This window comes from Perca flavescens, chromosome 3, assembly GCF_004354835.1.
Source record: "Perca flavescens isolate YP-PL-M2 chromosome 3, PFLA_1.0, whole genome shotgun sequence".
NCBI classification, from domain to species: Eukaryota; Metazoa; Chordata; class Actinopteri; order Perciformes; family Percidae; genus Perca; species Perca flavescens.
In genome coordinates, this window is record NC_041333.1 from 35,755,201 (window position 1) to 35,774,775 (window position 19,575).

The 19,575-nt window shown below is 42.5% G+C and overlaps 1 protein-coding gene and 1 long non-coding RNA gene across 2 annotated transcripts in view; both read right to left on the minus strand.

Annotated features, from left to right (window-relative positions):
* Nucleotides 1-4,756: 4,756 nt before the first annotated feature.
* Nucleotides 4,757-5,533, minus strand: LOC114553364 (uncharacterized). Its single transcript, XR_003692296.1, has 3 exons — nt 5,489-5,533; nt 5,305-5,419; nt 4,757-5,188 (listed from the first exon to the last, which is right to left on the minus strand). It is a non-coding gene; the product is annotated as an uncharacterized LOC114553364 (long non-coding RNA).
* Nucleotides 5,534-11,120: 5,587 nt separating this feature from the next.
* Nucleotides 11,121-19,575, minus strand: part of LOC114553210 (uncharacterized) — a 28,275-nt gene continuing 19,820 nt past the window's right edge. The window contains exons 6-10 of the mRNA XM_028574412.1: nt 19,455-19,573; nt 19,086-19,197; nt 17,471-17,672; nt 12,887-13,222; nt 11,121-11,297 (exon numbers count right to left, since the gene is read on the minus strand). Coding sequence (XP_028430213.1) covers nt 11,174-11,297; nt 12,887-13,222; nt 17,471-17,672; nt 19,086-19,197; nt 19,455-19,573 — 893 coding nt within the window. The 3' untranslated portion in view covers nt 11,121-11,173. The remainder of the gene's footprint in view (nt 11,298-12,886; nt 13,223-17,470; nt 17,673-19,085; nt 19,198-19,454; nt 19,574-19,575) is intronic.

Sequence of the window (19,575 nt, forward strand, 5' to 3'; positions counted from 1 at the left end):
TAATTCTAATGCTAAATAAGACTGAAGTAAAAAAAGAAGAAGTATGACTAAGAAAAAACTGAGGTGGTTGTTTTTGGAGCATATCTTATAGGAAGTGAGAGGCACAGGCGGGAGGAGCACAAACAGTTCTCACCAGACCACAAACTACAGAGCACCACGGATAAGAGCTTAAATCAACCGGTATGTTCATCTGTCTTGTACAATTTATTACAATAAACCACAAACCTCAACTGCAATAATCTCTGGAAACTCTTTTTGTGTCTGCGTGAAAAATTCACTCCTACCTGTCCTGGATGGTAAAGCTAGAGGTACAGCAAAGCAATATTGGGGCCAACACTTGGTGTAGTCATGGACTCAGACCTGAATTTCAACAGCCACATGAAGACAATTACAAAGTCAGCCTGTTATCACTTTAAGAATATATCATGGGTTGAAGGACTTATGTCTCAGCAGGATTTGGAAACACTTGTCCATGCTTTTATAGTAGACTTGACTACTTTAACGGTGTCTTTACTAGAGATGGCCCGATACCACTTTTTTGCTTCCCGATACCGATACCGATTCCGATACCTGAACTTGCGTATCGGCCGATACAGAGTACCGATCCGATACCAGAGTGTCATATATTTCATTATGTTTTAACAGCTGTATACTACTATCCCTGTATGGGTGTGATATTGTCGGATTTCTATCTTTGTTGTCAGTCTGGCTCAGGTTAAACTTTTTGTGAAACATGAACAAACACAAACAATGAATGCTCCAGAACTTTCTTTTATTCTCCAGTTTGACAGTCAGTTATAACGGAAAAAGAACATAAACTACTTTAATGTAGATTTTCTTTAGGGCTTTATTACGTGGTATCGGATCGGTGCATAAACTCCAGTACTTCCCGATACCGATACCAGCGTTTTAGGCAGTATTGGAGCCGATAACAATACTGGAACATCTCTAGTCTTTAAAGGTCTCCTAAAAAAAAAAAAAATCAGACAGCTGCAGCTGATTCAGAACGCTGCTGCTCGAGTCCTCACTAAGACCAAGAAAGTGGATCACATCACTTCAGATCTAAAGTCTTTACACTGGCTTCCTGTGCCTCAAAGAATTGATTTCAAAATACTTTTGCTGGTTTATAAATCACTAAACGGGTAAGGGCCGAAATACATTTCTGATCTGCTGCTACACTATGACATCCACCCAGACCTCTCAGGTCGTCTGGGACAGGTCTGCTTGTTGTCCCCAGAGTCAGAGCTAAACAGGGGGAAGCACATAAGCGGAGTTTGATATTCGAGCCAAGGGGGGCAAAAAAAAAAAAAAAAAAAAAAAAAAAAACTAATTGTAGCAGCTGAGACCTGGCCTACCTGACCACCTACCACACAGCACGAGCACATATGGACAAAACAAACATGTTAAACATATGTTTATTTTTAAAGAAGATTTTAAATTACATTGTAGCAATTTAACAATGAAATCCAATCGCAGTACGGCTGTCTTGGAACGCAATAGATAGACGGTGGCGGAATGCCCCGACACATTCAACTAAAATGTAACAGTGAACAATCAGCGTTCGACATACAGTCTGTTGGGATGCCTCTCCAAACACAGGAACAAAGCGCAATCACACCATAAGACGTTAAAACACGCAGCAGTTGTGCATTCATTTAGTCTATATTCACGATGTTTCAGTTCTGGAAATTCTGCCAGATGTCACTCTTTTTGGATGTCCATTTTCGGATGTCCCGTTACCTTCCTCTTTCTTTGTGTTGTAATTAAAAATAAAAGTAATTAAAACTTCATGAGGACTATGGTTAACTGCTCCTGAGACCTCTGCAGGGTAAATCCAGACAGCTAGCTATTCTATCTGTCCAATCTGAGTTTTCTGTTGCACGACTAAAACAACTTTTGAACGTACACCTTCCACCAAAACCGTCCGGTGCTGAGTGACTGGGATTCATTTAAAGCTATAGTGCGTAGTTTCTGTCTCCCCTATGAGGAATTCTAAGTAATGACAACAAAACTGTCAGCAGCATCCACATGATGCAAGCCTTCTGTGACCCCCCCCTCCTCCATGTAGTTGCTAGTAGCCGAGGAGGACACGGAGGAGTAAAAAAACATGATGGACTCTACTGAAGAGGTCATTATCTTCACTCAAGTTTCTGCGCGGGAAAGTCACTGGACGCCACCATGTTCTAAACACAGGCATGCTGAGAAATCCAGAGAGTTTTGTGGAGCTGATAGTCTTAATTAGCTTTGGAGCAACTCATTTGGCAACGGCTTGAATGTAACGGACATTCACTAATATTAAAAAGTTACGCACTAAAGCTTTAAATGGCCGAAGGAAGAATGGGTGACGACTGTTTATTCTTACTATTATGTTACCGTTACTACATTGCACATCTCTGTACATGTTGTTCATACATTGTCCATATTACATAGCCATATTTATTCTGCTCTTTCTGTATAAGGTAACTGCTAATACACTGCACGTATTTATATTTAATTTAAATTACTTTAAACCACCTTCTGTAAACTACTGTCTACACTGCACTATATTTCTTGTCCTGTCTATACTTTGTATATCACATTGCACTTTTTGCACTTCTGGTTGGAAGCAAACTGCATTTCGTTGTTTGTACTCTGCACAATGAAGATGAATCTAATCTACACAGTTTATTAAAAGAGCACAGTCAGCTTCCGGCCGATACAAACAAAGGAAGTGAAAGGAAAGGCGCCGGCCTCCGAGACTTGCAAGTGCAGGCAGGCGTAGGCGTACACACACACACACACAAATGAATAATGTACTCAAAATACAGAGTGGTTCCCTTGTACCTGCTATACGAGTCACAAGTCAAGTTATACAAAATTCTCCCCCAGTTTTCCACATTTAAATCTGTTATAAATATATACAGTTGTATGGCCCTGAATCAGTGCCCTGATGGCCTTTCACAGATATGTCATCTCAATAAAATGCACAATCGATTTGAAACCAAGTCTAAAGTAGGTTAAATTAGGGTTTACTTTCTAGCTAGCGTTTAGCCGATGTTTTAATAAAAATAATAAAAAAAACATTCATGAAGAAGAAACAAATCCCCCAAATATTGAAATTGATTCCAGAAGGAGGAAGCGAACACGCGGCAGGATGATGCCAGGAAGCCACGCTAACACAAAGAAAACACTATTGGAAAGAAATACTTTGAAGAGACGTTTTCTTGTTTCCCACAACACAACTTTTTTTAAATACACCTTTGTAAAACCTGAAAGACGACACCGAAGAGTGGGCTGGTGCTGACCCGACGGCAGAGACGCGGGAGCGGCACGTCACAGCATGCTGGCCGCCTCGACGAGGGAGACACCAAACACTAGCAGGCCCGGCTCCAGAAAGCGAACCGTAAACAGTGGCTGGGTGAGTCAGTTTAACACAGCACAAGCCCTTCTAAAAGTAGGAAATATATGCACTCATCCAGGCCAGCTGTAGTCTCACGCAGGGAGAGGAGACGGTTTAAGTAATCTTACAAGCTAGGTTAGCCTTTGGTAGCTGTGTTTCTTTGTTCTACGAGCCCAGGTTAGCTTAGCCTTGTAACAATTACACATAGGGAAGAATTACGCAGGCCGGTGTGCCAGTTAAACTGGTGATCATGTTAACTGGTGATATTTGAATAAAATCAGTGAATACTTGTGGCTGAAACTGATAATTGCTTGGTTTAAAAAATTAGTGGAATAATTACATCTGGCATGACCAGATATTTTATAAATATCTTAAACAAAACTAAATGGCAATACAACTGATTTCATATACTGCTTTGGTAAAAAAAAAAATATTTCCTGGCTATGCGAGCAGCAGGATGCAAAAAACAAAAATGTTGTTAGTCTGGACATCTTACCATGCTGAGGTAGCAAAAAAGGTTTCCTAAATGCTACATTTGATTTCAGCTTACTTAATTGAGAGTTTTGTGTAGATTTGGACTTACGTTTATTCCACTTTGTTTCAACGGCAAAGTGGAGGAAGCCTAGTGACAAGTCCATAGCAACCAGTTTGTGTTGAATGGTACCCAGAGTGCTTTGCTGAATGGTCTTAATGTTTTGTTTTATTTCATGTGAATACTAGTTTACTAGAGGAGTAACTGAGGTAACTAGAGGTTACTGTAAAAAAACTGTGGCAATCTGTATATCTTTGCCAAGCACAAACCAGTATATAAGGTACCAAAAAATTGTTGGGAGAGGGTCATTCCTTTTATCCAAATCGTTTTGGAGGGTCATCGAAAAATTACTGTGAGGGGATGTTCATGTCCATTTTGATTAAAAGGTCCCAAAATTCCTCCGGTGGCCCCTGAAATAAATAACGAACAGTCCCTTAAGGTCAGTAAAATCATTATTGATCTCAATATTTATTGATCATTATTAGTGTGACTATTACAAATAACATTAGTAATGTGGCAAGGCGGGTGGCGCTAGGGGAGGAGTCCAACTAACTGACAACGCCACCTGGGGGCTTCCACCCCGAGATAGGTTTATTTCTACTTCAACAAGCACCCCAGTTATACAAAAGGCTAAACAGGTTCACTAACTGAAGTAAGACAGAGACGTGGTTACAAGAGAAATATTCATTTATTAATGGATAATTGATGACTGGAAGTGCCTGTAAAAAGAATGCTTAAAAAATTGGGTTTAAAATCAAATTGCAATAGGAAAGGTAGAAAAGATTTTTTACAATATATATTTAGCCATCAGGTTAATTCTTTTTAAAACATTCACACTCCCAGTTATGGCTTAAAATATCAAAGGAAAGGGGAGGGGAGGGAACTGGGCATAGGCCAGCAGTGGAGAGACAGTCTAAGGCTGTGTGCCAGGGGTACACCAACTTACCCACTGCATGTGCCCACTGCAATAGTCACTGCAAACCGGTTCACTGCAAATCGTGTCACCACAAATCGTGTCACCGTGCGGTTATCACCACAGTCTGCAAAGGGAACCACACTAACGTGCCTAGCCCCCCCACAAGCTGGCTACTAGCTCCACTGCAAAGCAAAATAACAATTTAAATAAAGAAAACAAACCACTTGATAACCTAAAATACAAGCAAACCAAACAGCGGTGTCCTGGGGGCACTAACAAAGCTTAAAATGATTAAACTAAAATGAACTGAAATGATTAAATCCAAAAACAACTTAACTAAGACAAAACAGCAGCCAACCACCTACAATTCAGAGAGAAGATTACATTAATGACAAGTTTAAAAACAGTGGTCAATTTGTGATAACATTGAGCTCAGGTAGTAATCATACCAGACTTTCTACTTTAAGTTACTCATACCTCCACTGAAATGTACTCCGTAGGCTAAGGGAGAATTCATCACACCACTCCAGGTAGGGGAGCTTGGAATCCCTTCCAGGCCCAGGCAGACAACAGTCAGGTAGGCAGCAGACTGCTGCAAAATATACATCTCAGTATTTAAAAACACCTTAAAAGGATAAACCTACTTGACACCATTACCTACCTAAAAGTCACAGAGATGGTCCCAAGTGTCTACCAACAGGCAGAGTCAAAGCCAAGAGGAAGCAATGATGATACAGGTGCTTTATATAAGCTCAGCTAACGAGGGGGTTTGGTCTGGGTGGAACTAATTTGGTCTAGGTAAGGTGCGTTCGAGAACCAACAGCGTGCAAAGCTTACTGCACACATCACTACAGTAACATCATTGTTTGTTAAAATTGCACTCAGAGTTGTTGAAACAACAGTTTTTTGGTGGAGAATGACGTCATGTCTTTGGTATTGATGGAGCTGACTGTGACGTGTTTCAATGAGATATAGTGAGTATTTACTGCCCTCTAGTGGTCACAGTGAGGAACTACGCCAAAACAAGTCATGTCAAGTTAGACAAGATAACACAGTGCAACTTCCGATCATTACTTTCAAAGTAAAATGAAGTGAACTAACTGAAAATTGGAAATGAGAACACAAATTATCATGAAATGACGTGTTAATTGTTCTGTGGTTGTCACAGTTAACACTACAACTCCAAATTTCTCAGTGGGAATAATACATGTAAACATATATTCTAATACCAACAATTAGTTAATAACTTTATCAACTGAGAGATGTTCTGAAACAGTTCTCTGCTGTGGAGCATTTAGACCCATAAGTTGACTGCCCCCCAGTGGCCACAAAGAGGATCTACACCAAGGCACAACATGTCAAGCTAGACATGATAACTTCCGGTCAACACTACTACTACAGCACAAAATAAATCTAAGGCCGGTTACACACTGGCTGCGTGGCGTGAGCGTGGCGTTTCTGTTGCGTGTCAGCTGCGTGGATTTTTCTTTATGTCTTTACACACCAGAAACGTGTCTGACGCGGTGCTGCTGCTGCTGCTAGCCTTGTCTGGACACATGGATTCCCATTGATAAAATGAAATACCATGTTAAACATAAATATATACTGATTTGATTACAGCAAAGACAACGTTGGCAGTATTGACGGCAAAAATAGGCTCCAGAATATTTCATTCCATATTGACAGGTGCAATATTAGAAAATCGATTTTTTTTTTTTATTACATTTATATATCTGCATTTATGTCAAAACCTAGAGGCTTTCAAACATCAAAATGTCATTAATTAATATGTATTGCCTAAACGACATATAAATATCTTTTCCTATTCTATTTTGCCTGGAAACACTTCCAACACGCGTGTCGCGTGATAAATAGGCGTTGGTTCTATTTACAGCAGGCATGCGTTTATGGCCCGGCTCGAGTGTCACACAGGCAGTGTGTAAGCTCTAACCTGTTACCATGGGAGCCCAAATATAAACGGACACGCCACGCAGCTGACACGCTCGCGCGACGCATCCAGTGTGTAACCGGCCTAAGGGACCGTTTGGTATTTATGGGATGGACCACCACAGGAAAATAGGGGCGGGTCATGTGTTTTTATTCTTTGTTGATGGGAGGGTCATCACATTTTTTTTAGTCTACAGGGGAGGGTCTCCCAACTTTTGTATTCATGAGAAGAGCAAAATTTCAAAGTGGCTTGTTTGGTGCATATTTATCCATGTAGCTCCATGTAGCTCTCTCAGTCTCGGCCCTTATCACTAGCAGATGGGTCCTTCCCTGTTTAGTCAGCCAGACCTGTAGCTTAGAGACCCTGGGATTTCCCAAACTGAATAAATCTTGCTCGCACATATAAACACAAAACTGCTTTGCTAGCTCAATCGTGTTGTAACTGTTGTCTGCTGAAAAAATAATTGTATTCATTAGCACGATTGCCGTACCGTTTAGTTCAAAAACATCCAAAAACATTGTACGAAAACATAGCTGACCTGACGCAAGCTTTTATTTTGAAAAGTCGAGACTCGCGCCGCGGATAGCACCAGCCGGCAACCGGGAAGGCATGAGACGGGAGGTATATCCTTTCGGTCCCGGTGATTATTTGTGAAATTGTGCAAACGACAACCTTTTCAAGGCATTTGAGAAGGAAGGAGTGGTAGCATGTAAGGATAAGTCAGATCATTGGCAGAGGTCATTTTACACCAAAGAGGACATATTTATGAATGAAGATATTGATTTTAGCTAGTAAAATAATTAAAACACTACATAGTTTACTTTAAAGTCAAATTTCTTTGAAACAAGGATCCTGTTAACATTTCATTCCTTATGCAGAATTCAAAATCATTCATTAAAAAGAGACAATGTGAACTTTTATTGGATTCCATCCCAAAACGTGCATTAATCATTTACAGTCGAATCTTTGACACAATAACTTAATCAACAACAAAAAATTCCAGTTTCAAGTTTTTTTTCCTCCCTTCTTTGTAAACAGTTTCCTTCGTTTCTCACACTTCAAACGTTTAAACACGTACGACATTGAAGACAAGTACAACCGATCGTCGTTGATATTCAATTAATATACTTTTGATAAGTTGTTGCAATTTTAAAGTTAGTTTCACTCCAGGAGTTAAGAACAATGCTCCCATAGATACAAAACATGTTTTTTTCTGAAGCTGACATGAAGACCTGCTCCTCGACGTCACTGTGCTAAATAATTTACTGTACATTTACAGTACAAATTGAATCAATCAATCACCTAAGAAAATGAAACATACAAGTGTAAAAAAAAAGACCCATAATACAAACATGAAATGCATAACTTTGAACTGCATTTTGTGTATAAAGGAGGCCATATAAAAAATCCTGATTATTCTGGTTTCCCTCCACATTCACAGATATAAATATAAAGGTTTAATAACACCATCACCATGTAATGTTCCCAGTCAGAGTCCAGATGAGGGACATTAGTTGCATGTCGATCTTCATCCTCATTTCCTGTCATATGTACTCTGCTCCCAAAATACTTGGAATAAAAACACTTGACCTTTTGTACTTGGATAGGTTTAGAAAAAAGATCAAAGTTTGGGTTAAAATTAGAGCCTGATAAAGGATGTTTAAGGCCAATATCGATACAAATATTTAAAAATCCAATATTCCGATATATTGGGCGATATATATTTAACAAAAACAAAATCCAGAAACGCGTAACAAAACATAAACAGATTTCCTTAACATTAGTTATTTGTAGCTATTTATGAGTCCTCACTAAAATATGATAATGCAGTTTAAAAATGAACTTGTTTGTTTTATTGTCACATGTTAACAGAACATCAAAATATATTAAAGTTCTGATAAATAAAATGTATAAAAATACAAACGTAAGATATCAAATTTAAAGGGTTAAACATGAGTGCCCTCTGGTGGACAAACTATGCAACGCCAACACGCAGAACATGGTTGAAGGGGGTTTCGTCCGTTTTTATTTTATTTTTAAATATTAAGTTATGTATATTAAGTAACTTAAGTTACGTGCATAAGTTAAAATAAGTCAATACGTTGACTTTTGGTTTCACAGCTGTCTCCTGGGTTTTGTTAGACCCGTCCGTACCGAAGCGTACTTTGAACACAGACTTTGACTATGATGTCATCCGGCAATAGGTATTTACGGGGGGGTTACAACCCCCAATTATCAGAACTGGCCAGTAAACCCTGCCCCCCCGCCCCGCCCCCCAACCACATATTTTATCATAATGATGAATGAAAAAATATTAACTGTTTAAAAAACATCCCGAAATGCGTGTGACGTTTTGAATCTGCATCAAAAGAGAATAATATTTTCCTTAACATAATGAAAGACGTTTGCACCATAACCTGATGCAGAACAATTCACCACAATGGAGTTTTTCACATGAAACAATTCTAAAATAATCCTTTCAATCCTTCAGCGTTCTTGAACAAGGACCTGAAAATCTGAAACTGCGCTCACTTTCAGTTTGAAGTATATCAGGCTGATATTGCTGATTATGGTCTGGGTGAATACTTGATTCTGATTGGCTTCAGGGCGTCCATAAAAAAAGTGTTATAGGACACCTACTAAAGGACTTCTGGTGAAACTGACTGTTTACCGTTCTGCAGGAAATAAGTTACACTGCCCCCTCTCTGTTTTTGACTATGGATCTTGCTAGCACAGCGTTAGCTTTCTGGCTCGTAGCTGAGCTGAAGGGTTCTATGAGCTGAGCGGACTAGAAATATCTCCCGCTGCTAAGAGAGACAAGTTGTATCTAAGGTCCGTTCTATTCCCTGGAGCGGTGAACAACGCTTGCATTGCATAAGAACCTTATGGGATGGGAATGATTGTTCCAGGTATTAGTCAAACCCTCAAGCGGAAACAGGGTAACTTTTTGATTGTAAAACATATTAAAATATGAATTAATGTTTAAAAATAATATATATTTGGCAGGTGACCATGGTATAAAGAGGTTAATGCCCTTCGAGGTGTCCATTGTCAGGTATTAACGGACGACAGCGAGGCGTGAACCGGTTGCCTCCGCCGAAGTTCATCGTCGGGCATTAACCCCTACATATATCCCGAAATTGAACTCTTTAGGTCTTAAAGTGATGGTTTGGAGTAATTGCACCATGACCTCGAGCCAAACACCCCCCCAGAAGCTTTTTTCACCTGGGTCGAACATTGGACAAGTTAGCGTTATCAGCTGAATAGCTTAGTGCAGGTGCTGTTGTGTATATTTGTGTATTGCACCTTCGGTGTAAATAGTCTATTTATATTGTCTTAACTGTCTTGTTGTATAAACATGTTATGTTTATTGTTTTTGTCATAAACTCAACTCTGTTATGTCATTATAATTGTGGAGGACTACAGATGGAAAGTAGCATAATGCTAAATCTGGTGCAGCCATCTTTTTAATGTAACTGCACATTGTCCTGCTAAATAAACTAAAGTAAACTAAACTAAACTAATGGATCAAAGAGTATATCTCGTAAATGACCCCACTAATAATGCCCAAAATTATACCAAACTTCTACACTAGTACATATAGGTTATGTACTCATAAAATGATGGATTGTAAAGTTTGTAGGTACACCAGGAGTTTATGAACACTTGCCTGCTGGCTTCTGCTCTCTGCTGCTACTGCTACCGGCAGTAAGAGCGGTGCTTAGGGACCGTCTACAAATTACAACACCGAAAAGAGATGCAACAAAAATATTTATAAATTTAACTTATTTTTTAAAGTAAGTGCTGTAGTATAACTAGCAGGAGACAAGTTATAATTGAGGTAAGTTTGGAGACATTACCTTATTAAATCATTAAATTAATAAATATTTTTGTTGCATCTCCTTTCGGTGTTTTAATTTGTAGACGGCCCTAAGCACTCTTACTGCCCGTTAGGTAGCAGCAGCAGCAGCAGCAACAGAGACAAGAAGCCAACAGGCAAGTGTTATTTAAATAAACTTCTGGTGTACTTACAAACTTTACAATCCATCGTTTTATGAGTACATAACCTATTTGTACTAATGTAGAAGTTTGGTATCATTTCGGGCATTATTAGTGGGGTAATGTACAAGAGACACTCTCGGATCCATTAACGCTTGCACTAAGCTATTCAGCTGATAACGCTATCTCTCCCAATGTTTGACCCAGGTGAAAAAAGCTTCTGGGGGGTTGTTTGGCTCGGAGGTCATGGTGCAAAGGACCCTATGGTGAAATTACTCCGAACCATCACTTTAAGGTATAAAACCCTGTGGAATGACTCCTTTGCCTTGTTTCAAGAAGACTAAAGCTTTCTGAGCTTCACTCTGCTGAAGGTGCAAAGCAGTTTTCAAAGCAGAGTATTTATTGTTTCTTAAAACTCTCTTTGAACACCGCATTGACGTTTGGTATGAGGCGGGCGCTGTAGCTCAGCAGTCGGCCGTCATAAATCAGCTGGTCTGGTGTCAGCTTGGTTTGCCTCGGAGCTCTGCACAGACAGAAAACAGGGACATGACAGTTATTGTTATGGAGGAGAGTTCAGTTTCTGAGTCAGCGTGATATCATCATGGGGCATCGGTTAGAACGCAAGAGCCAGGAAAACGTCAGTCCACTTAAAGCTTGAGTGTGTAACTTTTTGATATTAATGAATGATATTTGGAAGGCTTGTATCATGTGGACGCGGCAACAGTGTTCTTGTCATTACGTAGAATTCCTCATGGGGGAGACAGAAACTACGCTCTGGTTTATTGGCATTTCTTTAAACCAATCATAATCGTCTTGGGCGGCGCTAAGCACCGGGAAAAGCCGCGGTGACTCTGCAAAACAGCCTCGGGAAGGAACTTGTATTGGTGGAACATGTGTACGTTCAAAAGTTGTTTTGGTCGTGCAACAGAAATCTCAGATTGGACAGATAGTCTAGCTAGCTGTCTGGGTTTACCCTGCAGAGATCTGAGGAGCAGTTAACCATAGTCCTCAGAAATCAATCAATCAATCAGAAATCACAAAGAAAGCAGAAGGTAACGGACATCCGGCCTAAATGAGTGAAATCCGGCAGAATTTCAGTCGGCAACGGAGCAATCCTGGAAGTGGAACGTCAAGGATACAGACTAGGGCTTATTGACTTTTGCCCAAAAATCTCGAATGAAGTTCGTTTGTTTATTAATATTCGAATATATTTGAATATTTATTAATACTATTTTAATCATTAAATGCCTTCAGTAAGACCTATATTGGTATCAAACTTAAGTTGTATATGTTCTGTCCACCAGAGGGCAGTGTATCAGTCAATGCCAATAGGCAGACGATAATGTTTTCAGAAGAAAAACAAACTGTCACCACTGTTTTTTTTATTAAAAGTTAGACCGTGGATTAAACACAAACAGTATGCTTTCGACAGGAAGTTCAGAGATTTCACCGCAGCCTACATAAGTGGCCTGATGTTTATACTTGTTGCGCTGGTGTGTGCGTCGAGCCGGCATGCGTGTGTGTGTGTGTGTGTGTGTGTGTGTGGGGGGAGTGAGTGCGAGAGTGATGGTGATTATCTTCAGAGTGAGAAGTGACTCTAGAGTCAGAGTGAGAGAAACAAAGTGTCGCCCCTGTTCTTTCTGACCACGGTGAGAAATCTGGAGCAGGAAAAGTTAACCCTCTGCTTGATTTCATGTTGTTTATGGAGAAGGAGAACCAGGAAATGAGTCGGGGGGGAAACGCAATGCTGCAAGCCACGGCCCGAGAGACGTGCGTTGCCGCGACGTGTAGATACATTTTGAAATGCGTGAAAAAGCCTCGGAATCTGAATTGAAAACAACGTTTACAAGCAAACACATTTACAAAAAATAATGCCCATAACAGCTTTGAATATTAAGGGCTGCCTAATATTTGTTCGAATATCATAATTCTTTTAAATATTCAAATTATATTCGAATAATGAAGTTCAGAGTCAAAGCCCTAATACAGACTAAGGGATCCTTGGCCTGAAAACGTTGAAAACCCCTGGTGTAGAGGAATTTTCCCCAGAAATCAAACCCAGTTTAATCAGCACTATGAATTGATTAGAAAGTACACAAAGCATCGGTCTACCTTGTGTGGTACATCCGTGCTATATCCCTGTCGACCCAGGAGCAGCCGTTCTTTGAGCTCCGCAGTCCGTGGACGGTCGGGGAGAACACAGCCCGGGGGTTGACGATGATCTTGAAGTTGCTGTAGTGGGTCTCTGAGATGATGGGTTCGTGGTACAGGTGAGCCAGGATGTTGACCCCGGACACATTGTGCCAGCCGGGGCAGCAGTCCTGCGGGGGCAGGGGTTGCGAGGTGGGGGGACGCAGCGTGACGGTGATGGGGAACACGTTATTCTCAAACATGTAACACCGGTCAGCGCCATATTTGTTTTCCAGCAGAGGCAACAGCTCCGACCAACTGGTAAAATACACATAAAAATGTAAACAATGACATGCTTTATAACACACAACGGCACACTATGATAAAGTTGGAAGCACATGTGTTTAAAATGTTGCATTTGTAAACATTTTTAACTCTTACTTAAAATTTAAAAAATAGACATTCTAAAGTATGTAAAAATACTCGATTAATATTAAGTTTAACTTGATATTCCCACATGAAAAGTAAAAATAAACTCTAAAAGGGTTAGGGGGAAGCATATCTACTCTTATTTTGTGCTATTGACTGGTGAAAGAGCAGTGGGCATTAAGATGGCTAAAAACTAGAGCTGCAAAGATGAATCAATTAGTTGTCAACTATTAAATTACATACATTAAAATTACGCACATATTTTGGGAATCGATTAAATCTGTTTGAGTCATTTTTTAATGAAAAAAAGGTCAAACGTTTCTGACTCCAGCTTGTTAAATGTGAATATGTTCTAGTGTCTTCTTTCCTCTGTGACAGTAAACTGAACATCTTTGAGTTGTGGACAAAACAAGACATCTTGGGCTTTTGGGAAACACTGATCAGTTGTTCCGACATTTCATAGAGCAAACAACTAATTGATTAATCCATAAAATAATCGACAGATTAATCGACAATGAAAATAATCGTCTTGTACTAGAAACATTGGAGAGATTCAGCCAGACATGTTTGAGCCTCGGCCGGGTTCAGACAGGACACAGAAGTGCAGCTGACCTTCGTCGCCCATGTTAACCAACCCGGTGCCAGTCCAATCCAGTTGTGACTTTCGAATCTTTGACATATCAAACTTAAGCTTGCGGTATGTTTGAATCTCAGATATTGGAACACCTCCCTAGGGAGGCGCCCAGGGGGCATCCTTACCAGATGCCCGAACCACCTCAACTGGCTCCTTTCGACGCAAAGGAGCAGCGGCTCTACTCCGAGCTCCTTACGGATGACTGAGCTTCTCACCCTATCTCTAAGGGAGATGCCAGCCACCCTCCTGAGGAAACCCATTTCGGCCGCTTGTACCCTGGATCTCGTTCTTTCAGTCATGACCCAGCCTTCATGACCATAGGTGGGGGTAGGAACGAAAACTGACCGGTAGATCGAGAGCTTTGCCTTCTGGCTCAGCTCTCTTTTCGTCACAACGGTGCGATAGATTGAATGCAATACCGCACCGGCTGCGCCGATTCTCCGACCAATCTCCCGCTCCATTGTCCCCTCACTCGCGAACAAAACCCCAAGGTACTTGAACTCCTTCAATTGGGGTAAGGAGTCATTCCCTACCTGGAGAAGGCATTCCATCGGTTTCCTGCTGAGAACCATGGCCTCAGATTTAGAGGTGCTGATCCTCATCCCAACCGCTTCACACTCGGTTGCGAACCGATCCAGTGAGTGCTGAAGGTCGCAGGCCGATGATGCCATAAGGACCACATCATCTGCAAAGAGCAGCGATGAGATCCCCAGCCCACCAAACTGCAACCCCTCCCCACCCCGACTACGCCTCGATATCCTGTCCATAAATATTACAAACAGGATTGGTGACAAAGCGCAGCCCTGGCGGAGGCCAACCCTCACCTGAAACGAGTCCGACTTACTACCGAGAACCCGGACACAGCTCTCACTTTGGTCATACAGAGATTGGATGGCCCTGAGTAGAGACCCCCTCACCCCATACTCCCGCAGCACCTCCCACAGTATCTCCCGGGGGACCCGGTCATACGCCTTCTCCCAAATCCACAAAACACATGTAGACCGGTTGGGCATACTCCCAGGCTCCCTCCAGGATCCTTGCGAGAGTGAAGAGCTGGTCCGTTGTTCCACGACCAGGACGGAATCCGCATTGTTCCTCCTCAACCCGAGGTTCGACTATCGGCCAAACCCTCCTTTCCAGCACCTTGGAGTAGACTTTTCCAGGGAGGCTGAGAAGTGTGATACCCCTATAATTGGCACACACCCTCTGGTCCCCCTTTTTAAAAAGGGGAACCACCACCCCAGTCTGCCACTCCTTTGGCACCGTCCCAGACTTCCACGCAATGTTGAAGAGGCGTGTCAACCAGGACAGCCCCTCCACACCCAGAGCCTTGAGCATTTCTGGACGGATCTCATCAATCCCCGGGGCTTTGCCACTGTGGAGTTGTTTGACTACATCAGTGACTTCCGCCTGGGAAATCGACGACAATCCCCCGTTATCCTCCAGCTCTGCCTCTAACATAGAGGGTGTATTAGTCGGATTCAGGAGTTCCTCAAAGTGCTCCTTCCACCGCCCTATTACCTCCTCAGTTGAGGTCAACAGTGTCCCATCGTTACTGTACACAGCTTGGATGGTTCCCCGCCTCCACCTCCTGAGGTGGCGAACAGTTTTCCAGAAGCACTTTGTTGCCGACCGAAAGTCCTTCTCCATGTCTTCTCCAAACTTCTCCCACACCCGCTGCTTTGCCTCTTTCACGGCAGAGGCTGCAGCCCTTCGGGCCCTTCGGTACCCTGCAACTGCCTCCGGAGTCCTCCGGGATAACATATCCCGGAAAGACTCCTTCTTCAGTCGGACGGCTTCCCTGACCACCGGTGTCCACCACGCTGTTCTTGGGTTACCGCCCCTTGAGGCACCTAAGACCCTAAGACCACAGCTCCTCGCCGCAGCTTCAGCAATGGAAACTTTGAACATTGTCCACTCGGGTTCAATGCCCCCAGCCTTCACAGGGATGCACGAAAAGCTCCGCCGCAGGTGTGAGTTGAAAGTCTGTCGGACAGGGGCCTCCTCCAGACGTTCCCAATTTACCCGCACGTTTGGGCTTACCAGGTCTGTCCAGAGTCTTCCCCCACCCCCTGACCCAACTCACCACCAGATGGTGATCGGTTGACAGCTCTGCCCCTCTCTTCACCCGAGTGTCCAAAACATACGGCCTCAGATCAGATGAAACGATTATGAAATCGATCATTGACCTTCGGCCTAGGGTGCTCTGGTACCAGGTACACTTATGAGCATCCCTATGTTCGAACATGGTGTTCGTTATTGACAATCCATGACTAGCACAGAAGTCCAACAACAAACAACCACTCTGGTTTAGATCAGGGAGGCCGTTCCTCCCAATCATGCCTCTCCAGGTGTCTCCATCATTGCCCACGTGTGCGTTGAAGTCCCCCAGCAGAACAATGGAGTCCCCCACTGGAGCCCCATGCAGGACTCCAGTCAAGGTCTCCAAGAAGGCCGAATACTCCGAACTCCTGTTTGGTGCATATGCACAAACAACAGTCAGAGTTTTCCCCCACAACCCGCAGCAGGCGTAGGGAGGCGACCCTCTCGTCCACCGGGTAAACTCCAACACAGCGGGCTCAGCCGGGGCTTGTGAGTATCCCCACACCCGCCCGGCGCCTCACACCCTGGGCAACTCCGGAGAAGAAAAGAGTCCAACCCCTATCCAGGAGTATGGTTCCAGAACCGAGACTGTGCGTAGAGGTAAGCCCCACCAGATCTAATCGGTAGCGCTCCACCTCCCGCACCAGTTCCGGCTCCTTCCCCCACAGAGAGGTGACGTTCCACGTCCCCAGAGCCAGCGTCTGCTGCCCGGGTCTGGTCCGTCGAGGCCCCTGACCTTCACTGCCACCCATGTGGCATCGCACCCGACCCCCACGGTTCCTCCCACAGGTGGTGGGCCCATGGGCTGAATATAACAGAGCTTTATTGTCACACAGTGTACAATTGGCTTTCCGTGTAGAAGGGTGCAGATTAGTGCAGTTTATTCATTAGTTTTAAAGATCTCTTATAGATATTCTTGTTTCCCAGAGGTACTCTGTATCGTCACCCTTAAACTCAATGTGGAGGGGATGCTCAGTGTCACCAAAAGATGGACAGAGCTTTCCTTTCCTGCTGTTCTGACAATCCTGGCCAACTTGTTTTTGTTTGTTACTGTAAAATGTCCAAACCAGATAGAGATGTTAAACACAAGAATTTGAGGAAGAGTGGAGGAGGATCGACTCAGAGTCAACGAGCAATGTAGGCCAAATCCTTAACTACTTTTTTGCAGTCCAGCGTTAGTTCCTGCAATTTTTTCAAATGCACGAGCAAAATCAAGCTCTGTAATCCCTAGACGCAACAAGAGTAATCAAGTTTTCCACAGGGTTGTGGTTGTGCCGTGACACATTTTAGGGTACATAAACATGAGAAAAGTGGAGTGGAGGGGGATAATTAATTTGATACCAGGCATTATCTCCGAGGGCTAAAGGTCAATGTGTCTATTTTCTTTAACAAAGTGCTACCTGTTGACTGACTGGGGCAGTATCAGCTCATCCATATCATGCAGGGCCACGTATCTGGATTGGTACATGTATCTGTAAACACAGTCACTGAGAGCAGGAATCTGGCCGAGGTAGTGGATGTCACCTGGACCGTGTTCGGGCAGCCAGCCTCGAGATACATTCACAAATTTGGACAGAGACCAAGGAATCACCTCTACAAAACCTGAAAAGGACACATTGGAAGAGACATGTTAGCAGCTAAGAGGTTTTAGTGTAGCATTCTGGAAATTACTTGACTTTTGTATAGTATATGCTTCAATCCTTAAAGGACAAATCCGGCTCAAAAATAAACCTAGGGGTTAATAACATATGTGTACCGAGTCGACCGTTCTCTGGGATATGTTTTCATGCTAACTGAATGTGACCAGTTTTATCGCAAACTGCTAATTAGCTAATTATAACGCTAGTCGTCGGGGCACGGGTAAAGTAAAAAGAAATCACTATTTCTATACCACTAACAAGGCTCAAAATAGCACTACACTTCCACGGTAGCATAATGAGGGTCCCTACATGTAAACCGAAGCATTGAGAACTTTGTAAGTGTACAGACAGTTTATTAAAAAGATAGATTATATATAGACAGTAGTGTTTACGTATACAAGCAGGCGCCATCTTGAGAAAACAGTCATGACCAGTCAAACGATGAACGCCGTGCAACCAGTAACCAGTAACACAGGGCCGGTTCGGTTCTAGCCCTTTGGCTGCCCTAGGCGAGATTGAGTTTTGCGCCCCTCTAGGTATGGCGAAGGGTATGTGGTGATGGGGGGGCTATTTTAATTCCAAAGGCCAAGGGAACTTTATCAGCATGCATAGTATCCTGTATCTACTAAATAACTGGCCTTTAAAAATAAAAATCTGCCTGCCTCTATGGGAATTTAACATAGGGGTGTACTCACTTTTGTTGTTTTTAGACATTAATGGCTGTGTGTTGAGTTATTTTGAGGGGACAACACATTTACACTGTTATACAAGCTGTACACTTAATACTTTACATTTTAGCAACGTGTAATTTCTTCAGTGTTGTCCCATTAAAAGATATAATGAAATATTTACTAAAATGTGAGGGGTGTACGCACTGGTATTGAATTGGTACTCTGCATCATCGGCAAGTTCAGGTATCAGAATTGGTATCGGGAAGGAAAAAATGGTATTAGAACATATTCACAAGCTGTGATAAACCCACATTGTCCACACATAGTATATCCAGTTTATGGGCAAAGATTTCTGGACAGTGTCGTGCTGCCGGGGCTTACATGTTCTTAAAAGTCATGTTGATATTGGGATCAGTGTCTTACGACTGGAAACAAGGGTTCTTTATAGTGAAAAGGTCTGACCACTGACACACTGATGTTATGGACCAGGAACGCAGGGCATTGAACTTTGGAACAGATTTTTATTCTCTTCCTGGGGAGCTAACCGAAGAAATCAATGCAGGAAAAAGGGGCGTTTGGCTGCTGTGTTCACAATGCTCACACAATGACAGCAAAAGGGAAAGTGGTTGGATAAAATACCCTGACTTCTGTTGCCGGTGCTGGGATAAGAGACACAATTGTGCACATCCAAAAAAATACTCCACCTTTGTTTGTGTAGTAGTCCAGTATGCTCTGCGTTTCAGGGCTGCTGCTTGTCTTATAGACGACCACTCGGTTCACCCCGAGTAACTTCAGTATTTCCAAACTCTGGACCAGCTATAACACAACACAGATATGTATAAATATACACACTCCATGGACACGTAGGCACTAAAGTACAAGATAGTCTTTGTTTCTGAATTAATTAAAGGCATATAGTAGAAAGAGAAGCATTGACTAACTGTAAGCATTGGACTGACTGTAACTAAATCAAATGCCTGTCTGGGTCTGGATGCTTTAAGTCTTTTTTCTTCTTTTAATAAAGTAAAACATGTTTGAAAATAACTGTTAAAATGAGTGTTATGTAACGCTACCTGAAGCACATTGGTGAAATCAAACATGGTGGAGATGCAGACGGTGAAGTTGTAAGGAAAGGAGTCACTCGGCGCCTTCCGGTTCTTCACCTCTAAAAACGTGTTGGCGATGAGTGTATCT